Consider the following 26421-nt stretch of genomic DNA (forward strand, 5'->3'; position numbering starts at 1 on the left):
TTGGGTTCTATTGTTTGTGCAAATGGTGGAGTGGAAGCATATGTATGTCAGAGAGTGAATAAGGATGTAAAGAGATTGGGGGCAGCGAGGGGAGTGATAAAGAATAGAGGGTTAGAGATGAATCTAAAGTGTTCTGTATGAGAAAGCGATTGTACCAACTATGATGTATGGATTGAAGTTGTTGGGGGAATGAAAGTCACAAACACAGAAATTGAATGTGTTCAAGTTAATGAGTCTGAGGAGTATGGCAGGTGTATCTAGATTGGATAGGGTTAGGAACAAAGTAGAGAGGGTGAGAAAAGGTTAGAGAAATGAATTAGCAGCTAGAGTGGTTATGAATGTGTTGAGGTGGTTTGGCCATGCAAAGGATGGAAAATGGCCATCTTCTGAGGAAGGTGATGAATACAAGAGTTGATGGGGGAAATGCAAGAGGAAGGTTAAGGTTTGGGTGGATGGATGGAGTAAAGAAAGCCCTAGGTGACAGGAAGACAAAAGTGAAAGAGGCAAAAGAGCGTGCAAAAAATAGGAATGAATGGCAAGCGACTATGACGCAGTTCTGAGAGGCCCTGATGCTACCTCAGGTCACTTTGGTGACCGCTGAGGTAGCCGCAGTAGGGGAGAGCATATGAAGCTTCCTTTGTGGTGGAAAACAGGAGAGGGTGGGCTATGGCACACTAGCAGTACCAGCCAATCTCGGCCTAGTCCCTCGTCAGGCAAAGAGGAACGAGAAGAAAACTCCCCTTGGAAGTTCTTTTTTTTTGTCAGCTACCTCCCAAAATTGGACATGCCATGGTAGATAAAGTTTGAATTAACAGAAAAGAAGTAAACTTGAAGCTACAGTAAGCAGTCTAGTAGAATAAACAAGGACAAGAAAGTTGACCTAAGATGTGACGTGCTTGCCTTACTGGAACTAAAAGTTCAAACCAACAACTGTGATCTGCTATCATTTAAATAGCAGACAATAATGCTTTTTACAGTATTTCAAAACATGGTGTCTAAGATACATTAAGGTCCATGAATTCAGGATACGGTATGTTTTTATATCAAACACATCATGATTTGGATTTATCAAATTTTGTCTCTACATTTTTTAGCAAGCTTACTCATTCTCATCATTAATGAAAATTGTGGTTTGCAAATGAGACAAATATCAATTTCATACCAGACTCGCCATGCCATTCTGCATCTAGTGTAGTATGAATACAGTACGTACTTAATAATCTTCAAGTTTCTCTTCTATACCTATAAGCTTTGTTAATATACCTAGAAATCATAAGAAATTATGTTAACTGTAGTATACATTTATCACTTAAAAGATTTTCATACTTATCAGAGGGGTAGATGCCTTAATGCATCTGATAAGGTAAGGGGTTATTTACCTGATTTATTTACTTAAGATGTTCCAATTTCCTATGGCTGATGAGATACCCAATACAGTATCATTTCCAGAAATTATATAACTAGTCAAATAATTTTAGCCCCATCTATAAGCTGCTTAAGTTCATGAACTATGCCACGACATTCCTATTATGACTTTTAGTTACTATATTAGTGTTAGTTGTTGGAATATTTTTAAACTTTATTTAATGTTCCTGTCAATAGTACATTGCTCAACCAGTCCACTTAATCCTCTGGATGTAAAATGCTGGTTTGTACCTACAGTACACACAAATATCTCTTGGTATAAATTCAAAAACATGGCTGTTAAACTCTGACTCCTTTCAATCACACAGCAGTATACAGTAATTATTAAATCAACTTTTTTAAATTCAATGGTATACATTCTCAAAAAAAAAAAAATTGCAATACTTTCAATTGTTCACAAATAAAAATATAAATTTTTTTAAGAATTTGTATTTTTCCTAGCTATACAAACCTGAGTCCTTTACATAGAGATGTTTTCAACGTGAACTGGACCAGCCATTGAATATGTGAACGAGATAATTAACAACAGATGGTGAGCGCGGCCGAGAAACACCGCCCCTCCACCTCTTGGAAGATCTTCACTTTGACCTTTTGGCTCAAGACTGAGAGGGGTGGATGAATAGAGCAAAGTTTAACTTGAACGACTAAGATTTGTATAGTTAGAAAAAATACAAATTACTGTAATTGTACAATTTGTCCTTTGTTCCTACGCGTATAGAACCCTTCCATCCTTTAAACAGGGAGAAATCCCAAAAGAGGCTAAACTGGTTGGTTATTTTTCTTCCCTGGAAATGTTAACCTGCCTGGTCCCATAAGATAGTGAAGATGACTCCAGCCTATACCCCTGACTCACTGAGCTCTGATACTAGATGGTACCTCGACTCTCTTAGCAGTCAAGGCGTATGATATGCGGATCATTTCATACAGCCAGAAAGAGATTGTGTTCCTAGCCACCTCTTTCTTGGTTCTACCAGAACTAATGAATTGTCACCGACACTCAGGCCTGAGGAGTCGGATGCTTTTCAGATAGCACAACAGAGCCCTCACAAAACACAAATGCATTTTGTTTCGATCACCATCCGACACTTCACGTTGAGAGGGGATGGAGAGGATCTCAAACAAGAAGTCGGGCACCGATGGGATCTGATTTTTGGTCACAAAGCCTGGAAACAAAGCTAAAGGAGACCTCCTTACACCCCCAGCGTGGGACTGTGCAACTCTTCTACTCTCTTTGGCTGCGCTAAGGCTACTAAAAAGACAGTTGCAATTCAAATCTCAGTCTGACTACCTTCTCAAAGCCTTGAACAGGGTACATGAAAGAGTCTTGAGAACAAGGGTCACATTCAACGCCGGAGTCTGAGATCCCAGGGATGGAAAGACTGCTTTAAGCTCCTTATGAGCATAGACAACTCCCAAGAAGAGGAGAGGCCTGTATCTTTCAGTCGAAAGACTTTGCTCAAAGCTGAATGGTATCATTTGATAGCAGTGACTGAGAGGTACTTCTATCAGCGAAGGTAGATAAGATAACCTGCGAACTGTGCTAGAGTTGCTCCAACCAAAGAAGTATCACTTCTATGACACCAGTTGTAGTAGATTGCCCACTTCCCCTTTTAAAAAGCAGCAGAGAACTGTCGCAGATACCCAGACATCTATTGTGCAGTGCTTCTCAAAAAGCCTTTCGCTCAGAGATTGAAAAGCTAAACTAGTTAGTTTTACCTCAGGAAAACAGTAATTAGGAAGTTCGAGTTTCTCATTACTCTGCTTACTGTCAAACATATCAGCCAAAAGGGTTGCCTTTTCCTTTAGACAGAGAGTGACAGAGCCATCTGGTTTAAGTAACGAGGAACTGTTGCATCTACACCAAAGAGTGCAGATTTAAGGGTAGTCCACCACTTACACCCCTGGGTTGTACCAGAAAGGGTTTCTTTTATGGTTAGATTGTATTCCTTTTCAGTTGAAGCATAAACACTCTGAAAAAAGCTCTAAGCTGAGTACAGTTATTCAAGGTCAAATGTGATCTTTTACCCTTCCAAAAATGATAAGCCTCTTACTTCTCCAAATAAGCACGTCTACAAACATCACTGAACTACAGTTTGTCCTTCACTCTGTACCTTAGCACATGAGAAGGGATATGCCTATCAATTATGTTGTCTAGATTCTCATTCACAGAGACAACAGGATCAACACTACTATACAAAAGATCATGTAAAATGGGCCTCCCTCAGGAGGGAAAAGAGTGAAGAACCTCTCAAGATGTGGCTGACAGCAGAACGTGGATCAACAGGTTAGTTCTTTCAAGACCATCGCAAGAAGTGCTAAAAGATTCGGATATAAATTAGTATAATACCATCTGGGAGCCACCAGGGTCAACCTGAGTCCTGGTGTAATCAAAATTTGGTTGATTAGCAGACGGATCTGGTTGAACAGAGGAAAAGCGTACACATCCAGGTGATTCCACAGGTGATGGAAGGCATCTTCAAACACGGCCAATGGATCTGGAACAGGGGAATAAAATATAAGGAGCTTCCCGTTTAGCTGCGAAGCAAACAGGTCAAACCCCAAAGAACCCAACAGGGCATGAAGCTTCTACGCTACTCAAGGATGTAAGGACTACTCCGATCCTACCACATAAACCTGATGAATGAGTGTCTACTGGTCCTTTCCTCTTGCCTGGAATGTACCTGGTTGACAACTCTATGGCATGGAACGCTGCCCAGACATGCATCCACTTCATCAGCTCGAAGAGTTGTGCAAGACAGTGCCCCTTTCTTGACGTAAGCCACTACAATGGTGTTGTCGCTCATCAATACTACCAAGTGCCTTCTCAAATGTTCTTGGAATGCTTGGAGCAATAGAAAGATAGCATGCGATTTGAGGATGGTGATGTGCAGATGCTTTTCTTCTCGGGACCAAATCCCCGAGTCAACCAGGTCATTCAGGTTAGTGCTCCCCTCTACTTCAACTCATCTGAGAACAGGTCCATGTCCTGTGGCAGAGAGTCAAGTAAGATGACCGCAGTAAAATTTTCCTCATTTAGCCATCAAAGATTGTTTTGAGCCTCAAGTTCCACTGAAGCAGGAAGGAATGGGTGATCTCTGGCAACTAACCAGTAATCCTTCAAACTCCAATGAAGAGATCACTGGTGTATGCACCCGTAAGGAACAAGTTTCTCCAGCGAAGAAAGGTGTCCAAGAACACTCTGCCAGCACCAAACTAGGATTTCTGTTTCGAAAAGAAACAGAGAAATGGTCGCAGTACCTCCTTACACTTATTGATGCAATCGTCTGACAAAAAGACTCTTGTTGCTGCTGTGTCTATCAGCATGCCCAAGAACTTCAACCTCCACTTGTGTATGAGATTCAACTTCTCCCAGTTTGTCATAATCCCTAGATCATGACAAAATGCAAGAATCTGATCTGGATCCTGTATCAGCTACCTCACTGAGGAGGCCATGATCGGGCAACCAATCGTCGAGATACATCAACAGAAAGATTAGGGGTGGCTAACACAGTGGTGACCAGGTCAGGGGTGATAAGTGGGATAACATCCAGCACCAAGGCAATACATACTTTTGGTCACGGGCATAACTAATGCCCAACTTTAGGCATGACACTTAAAATCCGGAGTTTTTCTCACTGGCATAGCTATCACCTTACAAGCATTAACAATCATTTTGGACTTGGGGGGGGGTACCACTGGGGACATCACTGGGGTCACTGACACTAGAGAGACAACCATGCCTTTCCCTACTATGGGATACACTGACACTAGCTACATTGAGAGAGCCACCTCCCTCAACAAAGTCACAGAGGGCCTACTTTAAAGGCCAAATACAACACAAGCATTTCTTTGGTCAAACTTGCCGTCAGCAGCCATCATGGAAACGGGCGAAGAGCCTCCAAGTTCTGATGGGATGTGATGAACATTGGGGGTATCCCACATGCTACTACAATCTAAAAAGCCCGCCGATGTAGATCCAAAGGCTCCTTAATCCTGCCGCATACTCCCTGGGGATTGAACCAGGTGTGTATGAGCAGGAGCGGCAGAAACTGATGCACTCAAGAGTTGACAAAAAGTGAGACTTCTTTGGTATCTTCTTGGGTGTTGCCAAGATTGACTAGAGAGAAGGTTTAGCTCTCTTCCTCCCAATCAAGGTGTACAACTGTCATTGCACAGGAGACCATAACCAAGACTTGGCAAACTGGAATAATTGTGAACAATCATGACCCTTACAAGATGCACAGTGTGTGTGGATATACAGTACAGCTAATTTACTAGTACTGTACAAATATCAAAAATTTTAAGTAATTTTTATTTTTCCTAACATACTTACCGAGAACTACTTTCTTAGGAGTTACCTGTAATCTCCTCTCAACCGACCAGAGTTTTGTGTAGTATACCCTACGTCTGTTTTCTATGGAGGACTAACCCGGGAGTAATGAGAACGTGCCCCGAGGGTAGACCTGATCTAGGTCGGCGTCAGCTTGGGTCCCGTTAGTCAGTAAGTTCCTCGGATGTTGCAGAAAGGCACTCGGGGAAGGTAGGGAGGGCCATTACCCGAAAGTAGTTCTCGGTATGTTAGGAAAAATAAAAATTACTTAAAATTTTTGATTTGTTCCAACACAAATACTTACCTCGAACTACTTTCTTAGGAGACTTACACTTTAGGAGATGGGAGTGGCTTCCTGACCTTCAGACCCAGCTAAGCAGACAAAAAGTAACCTAGATATGAACTAGGTTCTAAAAAACTGAGAAACGAACGGTAGGGTAAACTACACAAAGAGCTCACGTTAGTGTCTAAGTACTCACCCTTTGAAAAATCTTCTGATGCAGAGTCCAGTGACAAAGTTGCAGAGACATGTTCTTCATTGGTTACATATGTGTGGTTATCTCCGGTAGGGATAGGAAACGGGGATTAGGGTGAAAAGGAAGGAACCTGTGTCTCCTGGTTTTTCTATCCACGATTGTGCCTGGGGCTTCACCGTTAAATCACTTGGAGCGCGGAGATGACTGTCCCAATGGAGAACCCGTCTAAAGACCTTCTTGAGTAATCCTTGAGGTAATGGGTAGTAAAGGTCGACTGGTTCGACCAGGTGCCCGCCCGAAGGATCTGGCCCACTGCCATGTTCTTCTCAAAGGCTAAGGAAGTGCTTAGTCCTCTAATGTCATGGGGCTTAGGAGTACCTGGCACGGCCAGTCCCTCCTCCTTGTAGGCCCTGGCAATAACTTGTCTCAACCAAAAGGATATGGTATTCTTCGATACCTGCTTCTTTGTAACACTTGTGGAGACGAAAAGACTCTTGATGTCCGGCCGGAGATGTGCAGTCCTCTCAAGGTATTTCCTAACGGCACAGACAGGGCATAACCTCAAATCCTCTGGATTCCCAGTCTTAGGAATAGCTGGCAGTGAGAACCCCTCGAACTTAGGATCCCAGACTGCTGGATTCTGGGACTTTGCCACGAACGAAGGGACGAACTTGAGGGAGATTTCTCTCCACCCCTTCGAATGAGACGTCGTAAGACAGCCCATGGATCTCCCCTACTCTTTTCGCAGAGGCCAAGGCCAACAAAAAGACCGTCTTGAGAGTGAGATCCCTGTCTACAATATCTTTCATCGGTTCGAACGGGGGGCTACTTAACATCTTCAGAACCCTACCCAAGTCCCACTGAGGCACCCTAACAGTTTGAGGAGGGCAGGACTCTTCAAAACTCCTGATAAGCATAGAGATGTGTCTAGAGGAGCCCAGGTCGATGCCCTTCAGAAGGAAGACTTGACCCAAGGCTGCCCGTACTCCTTTTATAGCTGGGATTGACATCCCTACCTCTTCTCTGAGATATACTAGAAAGTCTGCGATATCTGGGACTGAGGCTTTGAGGGGCTTGATGTTCCTTGAAGCGCACCACTTCGTAAAAGAGGCCCATTTCGCTTGGTAGACCGCTGCCGACGACCTTCTCAGGTATAGCGACATCTTCTTAGCAGTTCCTGACGAATATCCTTCCTTCCTCAGGAGGCGCTCGATAGTCTCCAGGCGTGAAGGCGTAGAGACTGTGGGTTGTCGTGGAACCTGAGAAAGTGTGGCTGTCGTAGAAGATCTGGCCTGTCGGGGAGTGGCCATGGAGGATGGCTTGCCAGGTCTTTTAGGTCCGCGAACCACTCTCTCTCCGGCCACCAGGGCGCTACCAAAGTCATCCTTAAGTTTCGGGCAGCCCTTACTCTGTTGAGCACTTGCCTGATCAACGTGAAGGGGGAAAAGCGTACACGTCTAGGGTGTCCCATTTGTGCTGAAAGGCATCCTCCAAGGCTGCCTTTGGGTCTGGGACAGGAGAACAATACACGGGGAGTTGTGCGTTCAGCCTGGTTGCAAAGAGGTCCATCACTGGGGAACCCCACCGTTGAATGATGAGCCTGGCTACTTCCGGGAGGAGGGACCACTCTGTTCCTACTATCTGACCCACCTTGCTGAGACCGTCGGCTAGGACGTTCTTCTTTTCCCGGGGATGAACCTTGCCAATAACACTATCTGGTTCGCCTCCGCCCAATCCAGGATTTCTAGGGCGAGATCGCACAGCTTCCTTGACTTGAGGCCTCCTTGCTTCTTTATGTACGCTACTACTGTGGTGTTGTCGCACATCAACGCCACAGTGTTTCCCCTTAGTAGATCGATGAACTGCAGGCAAGCTTTTTGGACTGCCTTCAACTCTAGGACATTGATGTGTAGGCCTTTCTCCACGTCCGTCCAGGTTCCTCTCGCCGTCTCGTTGAGGAGATGGGCTCCCCATCCCTGGTTGGAGGCGTCTGTGAATAGGAGCATCTCGGGAGGCTCGGTCGCGAAGGGCATCCCCTTGAACGTATTCGACCGGCACTGCCACCATTCCAGGGAGGGTATTGTGTTTGGCAGAACTGGGATTAATTTTTGGGGCGAGTCCAGTTGGTTCCAGAAGCCCTTCAGGTTCCATTGGATGGCCCTGAGCCTGAGTCTCCCTTGGGGAACCAGTTTCTCCAATGACACCAGATGACCTATTAGCCTTTGCCAGTCCTTCGCTCTCCTGGGTTGCCCCAAAAGGAAAGGCAGAAGGATCTTTATTAGATTGCTTACCCGTTCCTCTGACGGAAAGGCCTTCACTAGTCGGGAATCCAGTGTCATCCCCAAATAGGTCATCCTGGTGGAGGGAGATAGGTTCGATTTTTCTCGGTTGATCATGATACCCAGACCCTTGCAAAATTGAAGAAGATTTACACCCTGCTCCTTCAAAACGTCCTCTGAGGAGGAGAGAAGCAACCAGTCGTCCAGGTACCGGATGAGGCGAATACCCCGCTCATGAGCCCACACCGAGACTGTCGTGAAGACTCTCGTGAATACCTGGGGAGCAGTCGACAACCCAAAGCAGAGGGTCTTGAATTGCAGGATCTGGGTACCCCATTTCACTCGGAGAAACTTTCGGCTTGAGGGGTGGACCGGGATTTGGAAGTATGCGTCCTTGAGGTCTATGGTCATCATGTAGTCTTTCTCCCTCAAGGACTGCAAGACCGACTTCGGAGTGTCCATTTTGAAATCTGTCTTGCAAACAAACTTGTTGAGAGCTGACAGGTCTATCATCGGTCTCCATCCCCCCCTCGCCTTTTCTACCAGGAATAGTCGGCTGTAGAAACCTGGTCCCGGGTGCAGGACCTCCTCCATGGCGCCCTTCTCCAACATATTGGACACCTCTTCTTGAAGGGCCGCCCTCTTCAACGGGTCCTTGGGTGCCAGCCACTCCGACAGGCTGGCCGGAATCAAAGGTGGAGGTTCCGTTAAGAACGGAAGCCTGTACCCCTCCTTCAGTACGGATACTGTCCAGGGTTCCGCTCCGTGAGCCTTCCATGCTTGCCAATGTCGTCTGAGGCATCCCCCAACCTAAGGCTTGGGCAGGAGTAGGGGGCCTCCCACTCTACCTCCTCCTGGAGGAGCGGCCTGAACGGCCTCTCCTGGAGGCAGAATACCCTGTTCTAAAAGAGGCAGACGCTGCTGGACCTCCTCTAGGGGGGGGCTGTGGCGCTGAAGCCCACGAGGAAGAAGGGGCTTCTCTCCTCGTCAGGCTAGGAGGGGCCTGAGAAGTAGAGGGCACGTCTGATGCTGACCTCTTGTAGGGGGGCCTCCTTACCGGTTGAGGCCTGGGAGCGCTCACTTCCTTTCGTTTAGCTACCTTCTCCATTATCTCCTCTAACTGTTTCAAGGGGAACAAGGAGTCACCCCACACAGGAAGGCTCCTCATGGCCCTCGCCTCCCTGTCTGGGATCTTCCGGGAAAGCTTGCCAGAATCGTATCCCTCTTGCGCAGAACCCAGTTCGCTGAAAGGGCAAGGGACTGATAAGTAAGGAACTTCAGGGTCTTGCCCCCGGAGATGATAAGCTCCTTCAGTAGGTTCTGTTGCTCTGGGTCTGTTAAGTCATATGTGGCTTGTACACCTACCAGCGTGGAGGCCCACCAGTCCAACCAAGAGGAGACGTGCACCAAGTTTTTCGACATCTCCTCCATCATCGCAGCCTCCAACTGCGAAAAGCAAATCGGGGCTGAGGAGGCTCTGTCCTCCGGGGCACCCTGTCCCAGAACTTCGAGGGAAGGCTCCACTTTGCAGGCTCCCGGCCGTTGTCCCTCTGGCACATAGAACCTACTCTGGGACCTGAGTCCTTGGAGCAACTTCGAGGAGCTCTGTGTTTTGGGAGCTTCGGCATTGCCTGCCACAACTTTATCAACATGAGCCCGTCCCAGGACTAGATCTCGGGCCACAGGCAGGGCCAGGGAGGTTTTCTGCTGGACGGGTGCCTCCATCAAGCGGCTCAGGCTGGACCTCCAGAAGTCCTCGTCGGTTGGGACCGGTTCCTCAATCCGATGATGCCTTCGTATCAGGCCTATTACCTTCCGATACGCCGAGTCCTCGGTCGGGGAACCTTCTCTACCGTCAGCAGTACCTTCCATCTGATCCCGAGGAGCCGGGTCACCGGGCACTCCTACCGGGCGCTTCGGTTCTGGATCAACAGGCACTCCCCTGCGGTGGTACCGGTCTGCCCCGGAGGGAACTTCCGCACCAGGGTTGGGGGTCAGAACGGGCATCGCCGTGCCGGCGAGGACTACCGTCCATGTAATCTCTCTGGGGGACGAGGACGCGGATCCCGTGGGCTGACCCGACGGAGGGAACCGTTCCTTTAAGTCCAAGGGCCGAGCCAGCTGTGCTGACTCGCCCAGGCTGCCCGTACGGAAGCACGGCTCCCCCCGCTGGGCGGGGTGAGCCGGAAGCTTCGCGGACTTACGCCTGCCTGAAGAGGCCTTCTCGCATTTCTCCCTGCGAGGGAGATGGCCTTCGCGGCGAGTAATCCCTGGACCGCCGGTCAGGGGAACGCTGCAATTCACTCCTACGGGGAACGAAGACCAAATCACCATCGGGGGACCTACTCTTCCTGTACTTCCTCCGTGGAGACCGGGACCGTTTTCTACTGAACCTCGAGCAGGACCTTGAGCGGGAACGCCTGCTTCTGGACCGCTCTCTCCATCGGCGGTGCCTCCTCCTCGCTTCCCCTTCTGAAGAGAACGAAGCACCATCATCTGAAGAAACCGACGACACTGTACCACCCGACCGACGGGCAGGAGCGGGGGCTACGGAGGGCTTCGCGACCTGCTGCGTTCCAGAGGTCGAGGGTTGTAGGAAAGACTCCGGAACCGTCGTCAGAGGAGCTGGAAAAGAGGTTGGACGTACTACACTAGGGAACCAGGTATCCAGGCCCTCTTCCATCCGCATTGGGGACCTACCTGGCGTTTTAGGGAGCCTCCACCCGAAGGGCTCACTTACCGTGGAATCCAACTTTCCCTGAGCGTCACCAGCCGCTGAAGAACCTGAAACACAGGCCCACGAAGCGGCAAAGAATGAGGCACAACATTACTACACCACAAGGGGTCGTCGGAGGAGACGTGCCCCCCAAGCACAAGGGCAGAGTCTCCGGAACCCCCAGACACAGCACTATCAGGCTCCCCACTAGCCTGAGAAGTCCCAGCAACCCCCACTTCATACACATTAGACTCCTAAAAAGGGCCCTCGGCTCTTTCCCCGCAACGGACTTACCTCGTCCCCTACTCTGGGTAGGGGAAGGTGAGACAGAAGCCCCGTCGGACCGTCCACTGGGTGACGGTAACGGCGAAGAGATGCTAGATTTCCTGGGCAAACGTTTCGATGACTTCTTCTTCTTAGTGCCATAACGCACCCACTGGATCTCACTCCATCTAACACACTCATTGCACGTATCCGACGGCGAACACACTCTGCCTCTACAGGAAGAGCAAAGGGAATGAGGGTCCACTTCGGGCTTGGAAAGGAACGCTCCACACGACTTTCCGGCTCTAGGCCCAGGACAACGGCGGACCTGCTCCATCGCACACAACCACAAGACACAGGAACGAAGGGAATAAACAAGGAATACACTTGGGAAGCACAAGGAAAGGCAGTGAACACGCGAGAACACAAGGGATAAGCACAGAGATACCACGCGGTAACCACGCGGGACACACGAGTCGGGACACAAAGGGTCGTAAGAGAATGAGAGCGGCGTGATGGTATCACGACGCGACCAGAGAACTCACTGACTAACGGGACCCAAGCTGACGCCGACATAGCTCAGGTCTACCCTCGGGGCACGTTCTCATTACTCCCGGGTTAGTCCTCCATAGAAAACGGACGTAGGGTATACTACACAAAACTCTGGTCGGTTGAGAGGAGATTACAGGTAACTCCTAAGAAAGTAGTTCGAGGTAAGTATTTGTGTTGGAACAACTCTTGCTTCACATCTGTAACAATAGCAATCAATATCCAGCATTCACTTCCTGAATGAAAAAGAAGATGAAAAGTTTGATTACCCTGTTAAGCATCCCTTCAGACAATACTGCTGCTTTCATACCGTCTCACTATTCACCATCTAAGCACTGTATTCCTACAAGTTTTCTTTAGCTTCAACCATAAATTTCCCAACATATCAGGAAGGGAAGCAATGGGATCTCTCTCTCACTCTCATGTTGTCCAGTCACTCAGTATGAAAAGTTATCCTCACTCTGTTTCAGAAAATAAATTGGCTCTTTCAATATCTTTGTGACTGGAGGATTCAGAACTAGAGCTCTCCCCCTCATGCAATGGGTTATCAATATTAAAGTCTTCATCATCTAGTGATTATTCAATTCCTCCTTAAGAAATATATATCCTCTTTAGCAAGTGCATTGTAAAATAAAAATAAAAATAGCAGAAGGTTGAATTATGACAGAAAATTCTCAAAGCATACTGAAAAAAAGTGAGCCTTCTACTGTCAAGGGCCCGACTAAAAAATGTTGCCAGGCTGCCTATTAATTTCCATTTACTATTCACATCTGCCGAGTGTAGCCAAATAATGTTCCTAAAATTTATGAGTAAACATATCATTATGAGATGACAATTTGAAATGGGAGTTTAAAGTCAAAAATGTAATATGTTGAGGGCATTACTGAGGTAAATCACATTAAACATAATAATGTGTGAATGACACTTATTAGGTTAATGACACAACCTGTCATTAACTACCTTGTTAACAAATTAAACTGCCATTCCTGCTCACGATGAAAATATCTCCCTATTCAAAACTATTCTTGCAAGATAACAGAAAAGGGGAACAAGGTGCTTTGACACTCCTCATTGCTGCAATGATCAGTGTAACAAAACTGACCCTCACTAATAGAGAAAGTGAGGATGCACCTTATTTACAAATAATACCTTTGAAAGTGCTAAAATAGTATACTAAGATTGCTCCTCGTTAGATTGTTTCACAAAATGCTGATTTAAATACAGACTTTATATCACGAAAATAAAAATAACTTTTATCACCAAGTGGTTTCATGCTCTGATATGAATCACCAAATATGTCCCTTATCCATGCTTCCTTCTTAAATAGCTACGTTGATTTCATATGAAATAGTCATGACTACAGTTTCAATGCATTTGTAATGATCAAAGAAATCATTCACAATTTTTTAACTGGATTTTCAATGACCAGAACTTAAAACTATTACAGCAAATAAAAATATCGCTGCCAGTTATTTTTCAATATTAATTTTATTTGGTTCACTGCCTACAACCTATATACACTGGATTAACTAAATACTATTTTTCAAAAACTTTTAAAAGACTTTCATTACATTCATTCTGATATAAGAAAATTAATGATCCATCTACAGAAATTGAATAACAGAATATGAAAGAAAAATCACATTATCAAAATAAAATTTCTTATGAAACATAAAATCTGTACCTGTTTGTTGCAAAAGAAGAAAAAAAAAGAAAAAAAATTGACACAATTGTCAAATAAACAGTAAACAAATGACTAGGTAAAATAAAAATGGAGTACAGTACCTGTAATTCACTCATGAAATGAAAAAAAGGAAACCATTTGAATTGTTCTCCAACGTCTCTCTTTTAGTAGCTCCAATCCAATAATGAAGTAGCCAAAACATTTGAATTACCAATGCAAAACAAACAAATTTGTTAACACAGTAATAAAATCTAAGAAAATCTCATTAATAAAAAATATGTAAGTGTATACAGGTATATAAGTAAATTGCAGTCTCCTTAAAAAAGGTCATACTTTGATGGACTCTGAAATATAAAAATGAACATACAGTATAAAGAGATCATTAAAGACATTCGAAGTGTGCAATCATATCAAGTACTGTATTACAGAGTTGATCCTCTTTCACTAGCAAACTCATGATGAGTAAAAGATATTTTATACAAAAATTTTAAAAATAATCATGGTTTAAATGATACTGATAAACAATTCTTTCAGATACAGCATGTCATTATGACACATAAGGTATACAGAAATATACTATGCGTAATTGTTTATGAATAGAGAACAAAAACAAATTAGTCCAATATCACAAAAAAAAAAATTCAACTTTCTACTAAACAAGAAAGGACTTGTCAACTTGGATGTTGAGAAAATGGGTTACTCTTAATATTGACAATTATGAGTCAAAAACTATAAAAGTGGCAATGAGCATCCATAAAATATTTAGTGTTCGGTGTAAGTTTTAATAAAATTTCTTATTTCTACTGTACTCACCTGATCTTCATGTTGCTTCTTCTCCAGAAGTTCAGTTTAATTGTCCTTAACCAATAAAATTTTTTATCTTTCCCACTTTCTTCCCTTCAATTAACACATGCACTTAGTAAAGGAATAAGCCTTCTAGCGGTAAGTGGTAACCGTCTCCTCAGTTTCGAAGTCAACATTTTCCCTATCCTCTTGACAATATGAGACAATGAGAAAGAGGATGGACATATATATTAACATCAGGTGGGTATAGAAATAAGAAATGTCATTTCTATGAACCTCCCCTGATGTTCACATTGCTGACTCCCACACTCTAATAGAGGTGAGATGCCAGTGCAGGAAAGATAGGATAAGTTTAATTAAAATTATAGTAATATGCCATGGTTAAGATTTACAAACCAGGTCCATATTACTTTTAACAAACAATCTCAAAATTGGGTTTGAAATACGGACTCCAAATTGTTTAATGAAACTACTTAAAAAAACGGACTGTATCTAGTATAATGATACTCTGATTGATACCAAAGATGTAGATAGGGGATTTATAAATCAACTGAAATCAAAATCAATTAGATCACGGCCCTGCAACCACTATAGGACCTGGAGCTTAGCAGACTTTATAAGCAAACCATGATTCTTCATGATAATGTATAGCAAAACCCTACTTGGTATGTCAATGAGCTACTGCTAAAACTATTTCCAAAGAAAGGTTTCTAGAAAATTCAAGGAAATTAGATGGCCTACTCAAATCATGTACATTAAATATTTAAAGGCCACTCATGAATGGCAGAGGTAAGGGACAGTGAATCATTGTCCTATCAAGCAGGACAATGTCCTAGAGACTGACCATACATACATATGATCAGCTTCCAAGCACCCTATTACCAAAGCTAGGACCAATGAGGCCCAGGCAATGGCTGCTGATGACTCAGCAGATAGACCTATAGGTTCCCCCAAACTCCCCATCCTTAGCTCACAAGGATGGTGAAGTAGCAGGGACCAAAGAAACTAACAAGTTTGACAAAACTTTTCACAACATAATTCAAATCATAGTATTGCCCCTGTAATACACTGAGCAGTAATAAGTAAACAGTCTAAAGTAGTCTTGCCAGTAGCCAACAACTAAAGAAAATGAGGAGACAAAGAGAATGCTCATCAGTTACCACATACCAGAAGAATCAGCATTCCTTTACTAAGTGGATGTATTTATTGAAGGTAAGAAAATGGGAAAATTAAAAAATTTTACAGGTAAATGTCAATCAAACTGAGCTTATGGAGAATATGCAATATGAACATAGGGGAGGTCCTTAGAAATAAATACATGATCATCAGTTATAAGCAAGGATACAAAAATAACCCTTCAATACAGTAAAGCTATCGATTCATATTTTACCTCTCATCTAATTTCAGATTTTATAAATAGAAAAGATGTAAACAAATAAGATAAAGAAAAAGGGAAAACTTAAAAAGCTCTAAGATACTAAACTGGGAAACAATTGCATGAAATTATGCAGACAATCATCATTCCAATATGTAGCAATGAAAATTAAATTAATGCACTATATGTAAGTTAACATTAAAGATTTCCTTTTGATACACCAGTGAATTATAAAAAAAAAAATTACTAAAATTTGCAATGGTTAAAATGTTTGCCTCCCTTTTTTGCCCAGATAAATATTACATTTACTTTTGAATTAAAGCTGAAGTATGTAATCTAAGTCTACTGAATGTCAAACATCATTATTTATCTTCTGCTATATAAACAAGAATATGTCATTATCAGTACGAGTATCTTACAAATATTTCCCAGCTTGATATAGGTAGCTCTTTGATCTGTGAAATATACATACCTGGTATATACATGCACTCACGCACACACACACACACACACACATACATATATATATATATATATATACTGTATATATATATATATATATATATATATATATATATATATATATATATATACTGTATATAATATATATATATATTTATATATATATATATATATATATATATATATATATATATATATATATATATATATATATATATATATATATATATATATATATATATGTGTGTGTGTGTGTGTGTGTCAAAAGCTGACTTGTGATGAGCATAAAATATGTATTATAGCAACAAAAGCTATAATACATAGATACTGTATATATTTGCATGTATAAAAAGATATATATATATATATATATATATATATATATATATATATATATATATATATATATATATATATATGTGTGTGTGTGTGTGTGTAGACAGACAGACATTCAGACAAACAGATAGAGAGATAGATATACAAAACTTAGTCAAAGTTTGAAAAGTGTCTGCAAGAGGAGAAAGTTTAAAGTAAATGTGATAGAGAGTAAAGTAACAAGAGGAAAATAAAATGGGAAAGATGGAGTAATGAATGTAAGTAAGTCTGGTGGAAGAATCGAAATTTTGAAGTAAATATACCCAATGAGAAGAATAAAAGGAAACAAGATGTGTTCAAAAGATTAAAAAGAGACTGATTGTTTATGGAAGCCAATTGTCGATGCACACAAGGATTGTTGAACTAAATCCCCATTAAAAAGTGAAGTGTGGATGTTAAATGTGAAAGATAAAAGAAGCTATTAACATCTATTTGTGTAGAATAGGAAAAGTAAGAACCACTGATAAGATGGATAATATGGAGAAGTGGTGAATGAGTACACGTTGTACTTTGGTTGCACAGAATAAACAGAAGATAATACTGCAAGTAGGTGAAAAGTTTGCTTAATTCAGAAGTATTATGTGGGAAGGGGAGAGAAATAGAAGCAAGAACTGGATGGTAGGTATGAAACAGATGCGAGAAAATAAGAACCTTAAAATCCAGAAAAAATCAAGTGTGTCTGCAAGATAGATGTGAATGGATCAGTGAGTAAAGACAGCAATACAACTTGCTCCTGATGAGCCTCCTGTTTAGGTTCACATGTTGAAATACAAATGTGGTAGAAAAATGCCTTATTTCGACAAAGCAAAAGAGTGTTTGTGTCTGTTAAATATAATGTAGTAAAATGCTTGAAAATGAGAGGGAATTTCTCTTAAACTTTTAGAATTAGCCTAGCAACTATACCTTTGCAATACCTATATCCTTGCATCTAAAGAATGCGCAATCAATGTTGTTACTTTGTAAGTGTGCTATGTGCTGAAGCTAAGTACAGCATACCAAAACACTAACTTGAATACAGGAATTGACTGTCTCCAGAATGAGGATAAAACAGCTTTCCTCATCTGTTATCACAATAAGCTATACAAAATATTTTCAACATGATTTAAGATGCTTATATACACTTTGTTTGCAACTCAGGCAACCAGATACCCATTTAAAAACATAAATATTCTAAAATTCTAAAAAATCACATTAAAATATAACACATTAATATACTAATTTAATATTATTGACCTATATCCTGGTCAATTATAGGAGGTCGCCTTGACCTCAAAATAAATCTTTGGTTATTCTCAAGGTGTTGGTTCTCCTCAAAAACCCTTTCCGGCAAGGGTTGTTCTATTTCTGCACCAGCACCAACAGATGGTTCTGCTGTTGGAGGGATCTCTTCCTGAGGTCTATTCTGAGCCTGAACAATTAAGGCTTCACCAACCTCATTATCTCGTACTAGTTCCCTGTTACCGCTATTCATATTCTCCCCCAAGATAACATCAATGTCTTCTCCATCCCACACTGGCACATCAGCATTTGCTTCATCTGCATTGGGATGATTTTCTTCTCCCTCATTCTCCCTTCTACTGCTATTGGAATTATCTGCGCGTGATGTTTCAATGTTATAAAGTGTTTCGTGGCAGAGTGGACACGAGTCTTGGATGTACAGCCACTTACGCAAGCAAACACTATGAAAGTAATGATTACATTTTGTAATCTTTGCACTGTGCAATCCTTGGAAACATATAGCACACACATCATCATGTTTCACTAACTGATCTTGGGTTGCCTCTGGTAGAGAGTTAATCTTATTCACTGCTGTTCGGCGTTTCATAAACACAGTCCAACCATTCCTGGCCTCACACCAAATGTTAAAATATGCATGGATGCACATCATAAATGCCCTTATAGAACCCCCGGACTCAAAAATATATATCCAGGCACCATTGAAAAATAAGAGAATACCAAAAATGAACTCGACACTATTTCCAAAAGCCCTAATGTAATAAACATAATCATCCAGTCTTTCCCAAAATGTACTACAATAGGCATCTACAAGGAATAATCCATATATAAGAAGAGAGACTAAAGTCTTCACTACAACTTGTACTGAAAAGGCAGATACAGCCAGCAGCCATGTAGATAATGGATACAATGACCACAAAACAAACAAGAGCATTACTGGTAAAAATACCAAAATAGAGCACACAACCAGAGCCCGTATGTGACGATAAAGAGCTGGATTGCGGCTTGCGCTAAGTGACATTAAGACTGGATTAACCATATTATGTATGAAATGTAACATAGCAGTGAATAGAAGGCAAAAGTTACGACACAAACGAACAAATCTCTTTTCTCCACCCATTACTGTGAGGCCACTCTGTTCAGCCAAAATGAAGAACAAAATAGCACACACAGTCCCCATGCTTCTCTCATCATCTTCCACTGTGAGGAGAATCATCTGGAACACCACACCGACATAATGACAGATGTAGGAAACAATACTTGTCATTCCCAAAAGAGCTACTGCAGTTTCGCATCCCTGTGTCATTATAGCCTTGAAAATTACATAGAAGTCTGCCATTGTCAATGAAAACAAGGACTGATATTCTCCTCTTACATACATGAATTCTCCTAGAAGACCTGCTAAATGCATTGCCATCCGTAGCAACCAAAATGTTCTCAAAACATTTGGGATGTTTAACCTCACCCATTCAGATTCCAAAAGTGAATGGAGTCCAAAGTCTCTCATTACTCTTTGAGCATAATGATAGCCCTCTAAAACAACATGAATACACTTCAGCAAATTAGAGAAGACTGTGTACTTTAGTACAGCCAATGGAAGTAATGCAGAAAGTAAAGGGATGCTAACAAGGATCCAATTTGGGACACAGAAAAATGAGAGTGCAGATGGTAATATAAAGGATACTATGAGCAGTTTCTGCAAGAGAGGGTAATGGGGTCCTGAATAAATCAAGGTAAAGAGATAGCCCAAAAACCCTTGGAAGATGTAATTTGCACCAAGTGTGAAAATTGTACCTCCACTGTCAAAAAGAGCTGTGGTATTGAGAGATAAAATATTGAGCATAACAGAAGGAAAACTAGACTCTGGCCCAGATGTTAAGTACCTGATAGTAGCCACGTTTGCCTGATATCCAATTACAATTACAGCAAAGCTTATGATAACAAAATAAACTTTTATCAATCGTTGAGAACTAAGCAGAAAGGCAACTGTTGCTGTCGCATAAACTGAAAGAGAAAAATACAAATCTATTAGAAATACAGTATATATGTCTTCATACAAATCCATAACATGTACTGTCCATTTTGTTTGCCATGAAATATTCCCAGATAGTAAAATTTTCTCTGAAAGATGAAAGCAGAATGTGGGTACCATAGCAGCTGACTAGCGCAGATTTGAAAAAAGCCCTTTAGTCTTACATGTCAAACCAGCTTCATTCTTTATTTTGCTAGTGGATTAATAAAAGTTCCTCAGACTCATCAGATATTTGTGATAATTAGATTTATATTGCTAGTTGGTTCCCATTCAGTTTTAACTATGCAGCAAGGTCATTAAGGATTTTAAGACTAAATGCCTTATAAGTAACATAGTACATATTATCAACAAGAGAACCCTACAACTTGGCCAGCAGTCACTCTGTCATAGCAGGAGAACTGAGAGGTTGAGTAACAAAAGCTCCTTTATAGCAAAACCATGAAAGTAAAGTTACTCTTCATGACCTTAAAGATCTCCAGAGTTAAATCATCTAATGGAAGCTCATCTGCAGAAACTCTACATATCATGGGAGACTCTAGAACCCAACCCTTGAATATTTCAAGTGATTCAATAAGGTTATCGACTTCCTTCTTTTGAGACAAGTGGTACTTGCCCCTTGGCTCTAAGATCGATTGCCTTTTATTAAATTGAAACAGGATTTCTCTTGATTTTAAAGGAGCTAGGACCAAAGATCAACACTTTATTTAGACAGGTAGCTTCTGGCTAAACTTATTTTAGTACTGAGATATGCACAAAAGAGGCCTTAGTTTAACAAACAAAATTAAAATTCCAAAGAGATTTATCAGCTTTGCAGAAATTTCCTCAAACCTGCACCCTTTTGCCAATCCTTATAAGCCACATATCTTTGAACATATTTCATTGCATTTAGTTCAAGTTTTGATTTTTGAAGTTGCCACTAAACAGACAATATAAGGCTGTAGATCAGCCAAAGTGTGTTCCTAGATCCTTTTTCAGAGACTCTATGGCAAGATCCAAGATGGTGGCAGAACTTAGTGAGGGAGGTAAAATTAGTCCCTCCAGCTCCCAAGTTTTCTTTTTTGGTACCCTCCATGAAAGTTTAGGAAGCAAATTCGCAATATGGTATTTTCATAGAGCGGGGATCATGTCACCACAACAAATACCTTGTAAATCACTTAGAAGTTGATTACAATATTTCTTTATGCAGCATATTTCACAGACTGTGGGTATCATAACAAACATGACAAATATAGCAAAGCATGTCTAAGACATCATGGAGACACAAAAGCAAAGTTGTAATATAAATACACTTTCTTTATATAAAAGTTTATCAATATCATATGGGTACAAGAGGAGGGACAAGATTGTGATAAAACAAATTTAGCTTTTATAACATGACACTAAAATTATTGTACCAATAAATGAATGATGAAGTTATGAAACCATTGAAGAACATATATCTTGGAAATTGAGTTTCAAGTGGGTTAAGGAACATGAAGTAAACATCACTAAGTCTTTTGCCCCTGAAAACACAATGTGATGCCTGGTTGCCACATCAGTAGAATAGGTTTTGCTATCGGAATGGTCAAAGTACCTGAATATCTGCTATGGTAACTGTGGGGAAAATACAACTATGGGCCCATTTCCTACCATCCAAAATAACAAGCTACTAGTGTATTACTTGGCCCTTTTAGATCTGGTTTCTTTCTTGCATATTTAGGGTAATCCGGTGGAGCATGATTTCCTTTTATAGCCATATCAAAGAAAGTCTGTGACAATGCATTAATCTCTAAGAATCCCAAAATCATATTAAGGAGCACGACTCTGCCCCATTAAAACAATTTTACTCAGGGGTTACTTGAAACTCTATCAACTTTTTTTTCTACAGATTTGATATAGAAACCATTTGAAAGATACTTCTATACAAAAACTTCTATAATGGAAATTCTCTTAGCTTTATTATTTTTTCTATCTATATTATTTTATCAATGTAAAGAGGTCACCTTTAAAGGTGGCCATTTTTTATAAGGAATTTTTTTTTTCAAGTAAATGTAAAGATTATAAGCTATGAAATTCCCTATCAATTTATGTTTTGAATGACAAAAATTAGTCAATATCAAAAAAGAAGATAATTTTTCTATATAAAATTTAATATTTTGACAAATTGGACTTCAAAGTTTTTTGTGGATATTAATTGAATAGACTTTAGTATGAACAGTATATGTATGAATTTTTGGCAGTAATTTTTCTAACCACAAGGATGATAAGAAGATTAGGGACATACCCTAATCATTATATTTCATGGTTATTTAGTAACAAGTGATGAGCCCCTTCCCTTATATTGAAAAATATTGCATCCCCAAACATATATACTGTATACACACTACATGTATCAAATGCATACACAAGAGCAAAATTGGCTAACATAATATATTCTCATCTGTGTAGTTCTCTGGGAAAATTTTACACTTAGGCCAATCAATTATTGTTACTGACACTTTAAGTATCCTTCAACATAATCATAATATGTTATTTTTATTAATAAAATAAATTTTTTAATATACTTACCCGGTGATTATATAAGCTGCAGCTCTGCTGCCCGACAGAAAAACTCTACGTTCAAAATACGCCAGCGATCGCTATGCAGTTAGGGGGTGTACATCAACAGCGCCATCTGTCGAGCAGGTACTCAGTACTCAATGTAAACACAGAACTCAATTTTCTCCTCGGTCCACTGGGTCTCTATTGGGGAGGAAGGGAGGGTCCTTTAATATATAATCACCGGGTAAGTATATTCAAAAATTTATTTTATTAATAAAAATAACATTTTTCAATATTAAACTTAGCCGGTGATTATATAAGCTGATTCACACCCAGGGGGGTGGGTAGAGACCAGCATTACTTGTTTACATTATTATGAGCTAAGTATTTTGTATTTCATTTTAGCAGTTATTCAAAATAACAAACATAAAATAAATAAGTACCTGGTAAGGAAGTCGACTTGAACAATTACTCTGCCTTTTTAAGTACGTCTTCCTTACTGAGCCTCGCGATCCTCTTAGGATGCTGAGTGACTCCTAGGAGCTGAAGTATCAAGGGTTGCCACCCATACTAAAGGACCTCATCAAAACCTCTAATCTAGGCGCTTCTCAAGAAAAGAATTTGACCACCCGCCAAATCAACCAGGATGCGAAAGGCTTCTTAGCCTTCCGGACAACCCAAAAAACAACAATAAAAAACATTTCAAGAGAAAGATTAAAAAAGGTTATGGAATTAGGGGAATGTAGTGGTTGAGCCCTCACCCACTACTGCACTCGCTGCTACGAATGGTCCCAGGGTGTAGCAGTTCTCGTAAAGAGACTGGACATCTTTAAGATAAAAAGACGCGAACACTGACTTGCTTCTCCAATAGGTTGCGTCCATTATACTCTGCAAAGATCTATTTTGTTTAAAGGCCACTGAAGTTGCGACAGCTCTAACTTCATGTGTCCTTACCTTCAGCAAAGCATGGTCTTCCTCATTCAGATAGGAATGAGCTTCTCGTATCAACAGTCTGACATAATAGGAAACTGCATTCTTTGACATAGGTAAAGAAGGTTTCTTAATAGCACACCATAAAGCTTCTGACTGTCCTCGTAAAGGTTTAGTTCGTCTTAAATAGAACTTAAGAGCTCTAACAGGGCATAAGACTCTTTCTAGTTCATTTCCAACCAAATTTGAAAGGCTTGGAATATCGAACGATTTCGGCCAAGGACGAGAAGGTAGCTCGTTTTTGGCTAGAAAACCAAGCTGTAAAGAACATGTAGCCGTTTCAGAAGAAAATCCGATGTTCCTACTGAAGGCGTGTATCTCACTGACTCTTTTAGCTGTTGCTAAGCAAACGAGGAAAAGAGTCTTTAAAGTGAGATCTTTAAAGGAGGCTGATTGTAGTGGATCGAACCTTTCTGACATAAGGAATCTTAGTACCACGTCTAAATTCCAACCCGGTGTAGCCAAACGACGCTCCTTCGAGGTCTCAAAAGACTTAAGGAGGTCCTGTAGATCTTTGTTGTTAGAAAGATCTAAGCCTCTGTGACGGAAGACTGCTGCCAACATGCTTCTGTAACCTTTGATTGTGGGAGCTGAAAGAGATCTTTCCTTCCTTAGGTATAATAGGAAGTCAGCTATTTGGGTTACAGAGGTACTGGTTGAGGATACTGATACCGACTTGCACCAGTTTCGGAAGACTTCCCACTTCGACTGGTAGACTCTAAGAATGGATGTCCTCCTTGCTCTAGCAATCGCCCTGGCTGCCTCCTTCGAAAAGCCTCTAGCTCTCGAGAGTCTTTCGATAGTCTGAAGGCAGTCAGACGAAGAGCGTGGAGGCTTGGGTTTACCTTCTTTACGTGTGGCTGACGTAGAAGGTCCACTCTTAGAGGAAGAGTTCTGGGAACGTCCACCAGCCATAGAAGTACCTCGGTGAACCATTCTCTCGCGGGCCAGAGGGGAGCAACTAACGTCAACCTTGTCCCTTCGTGAGAGGCGAACTTCTGCAGTACCTTGTTGACAATCTTGAACGGGGGGAATGCATAAAGGTCTAGATGGGACCAATCCAGTAGAAAGGCATCTATATGAACTGCTGCTGGGTCCGGGATTGGCGAGCAATAAATTGGGAGCCTCTTGGTCATCGAGGTTGCAAAGAGATCTATGGTAGGTTGGCCCCATGTGGCCCATAGTCTCTTGCACACATCCTTGTGTAGGGTCCATTCTGTTGGGATGATTTGACCCTTCCGACTGAGGCAGTCCGCCATGACATTCATGTTGCCTTGAATGAACCTCGTTACTAGAGAAAGGTTTAGATCTCTTGACCAGGTGAGGAGGTCCCTTGCGATCTCGTACAACGTCATAGAATGGGTCCCTCCTTGCTTGGAGATGTACGCCAAGGCCGTGGTGTTGTCTGAGTTCACCTCCACCACCTTGCCTAGAAGGAGGGACCTGAAGCTTTTCAAGGCCAGATGAACTGCCAGTAGCTCCTTGCAGTTGATATGTAACGTTCTTTGATTCGAGTTCCAAGTTCCCGAGCATTCCCGACCGTCTAATGTCGCACCCCAGCCCGTGTCCGATGCGTCCGAGAAGAGAACGTGGTTGGGGGTCTGAACAGCCAGGGGCAGACCCTCTCTGAGGTTGATGTTGTCCTTCCACCAAGTCAGTGATGACTTCATCTTCTCGGAAATGGGGATCGAGACCGCTTCTAGCGTCTTGTCCTTTTTCCAGTGAACAGCTAGGTGAAATTGAAGGGGACGGAGGTGCAGTCTCCCTAACGCAATGAACTGTTCCAGGGATGAAAGCGTCCCTATCAGACTCATCCACTGTCTGACTGAACATCGGTCCTTCTTTAGCATGTTCTGGATGCATCCTTGGGCTTGACTTGTTCTGGGGGCCGACGGAAAAGCCCGAAAAGCTTGACTGTGAATCTCCATCCCTAAATACACTATAGTTTGGGATGGGACCAGTTGGGACTTTTCCATATTGACCAGGAGACCCAATTCCTTGGTCAGATCTAGAGTCCACTTTAGATTCTCCAGACAGCGACGACTGGAAGAAGCTCTTAGAAGCCAGTCGTCCAAATAGAGGGAGGCTCTGATGTCCGCTAAGTGCAGGAATTTGGCAATATTCCTCATCAGTTTCGTAAAGACAAGAGGAGCCGTGCTTAGGCCAAAGCACTGGGCTTGAAATTGGTAGAAAACCTTTCCGTAAACGAACCTCAGAAAAGGTTGGGAATCTGGGTGGATGGGGACGTGAAAGTAAGCGTCCCTTAGGTCTAAAGAGACCATCCAGTCTTCCTTCCTGACCGCTGCTAGAACAGACTTTGTGGTCTCCATGGCGAACGTCTGCTTTGTGACAAAGACATTCAGAGCACTGACGTCTAGCACCGGCCTCCACCCTCCTGTCTTCTTTACCACTAAGAAGAGACGGTTGTAGAAGCCCGGGGATTGATGGTCCCGGACTTTGACTACCGCTCCCTTTTCTAGTAAGAGAGACACCTCTTGCTTCAAAGCTAGTCTCTTGTCCTCCTCTCTGTACCTGGGAGAGAGATCGATGGGAGACGTTGCTAGAGGGGGTTTGCGTACAAACGGGATCTTGTACCCTTCTCTGAGCAACTTCACAGATTGTGCATCTGCGCCCCTTTTCTCCCAGGACTGCCAGAAGTTCTTGAGTCTGGCTCCCACTGCTGTCTGAAGAAGGTGGCAGTCAGACTCTGCCTTTAAAGGACTTGGTACCTTTCTTCTTATTCCCACGTCTCCCTTCGGCACGAGCACCTCCTCTGCTGGAGGCTCTGCCACGAAAGGGCGGAATGAATCTGGACGCTGGAGTGTCCATCCTGGGTCTAGACACGGTAGGCAAAGGGGTGGCTTTGCGGGCAGAGGACGCAACCAGGTCATGCGTGTCTTTTTG

General features: G+C 42.3%; 1 protein-coding gene across 2 annotated transcripts in view; it reads right to left on the bottom strand.

The window, feature by feature from the left end:
- Positions 1 to 16795: 16795 nt before the first annotated feature.
- Positions 16796 to 26421, bottom strand: part of LOC137653613 (protein TRC8 homolog) — a 77933-nt gene continuing 68307 nt past the window's right edge. For both annotated transcript variants that reach the window (XM_068387167.1, XM_068387166.1), the window contains exon 3: positions 16796 to 19979. In XM_068387167.1, coding sequence (XP_068243268.1) covers positions 17965 to 19979 — 2015 coding nt within the window. In that variant the 3' untranslated portion in view covers positions 16796 to 17964. The remainder of the gene's footprint in view (positions 19980 to 26421) is intronic.

This window comes from Palaemon carinicauda, chromosome 14, assembly GCF_036898095.1.
Source record: "Palaemon carinicauda isolate YSFRI2023 chromosome 14, ASM3689809v2, whole genome shotgun sequence".
Lineage (NCBI taxonomy): Eukaryota > Metazoa > Arthropoda > Malacostraca > Decapoda > Palaemonidae > Palaemon > Palaemon carinicauda.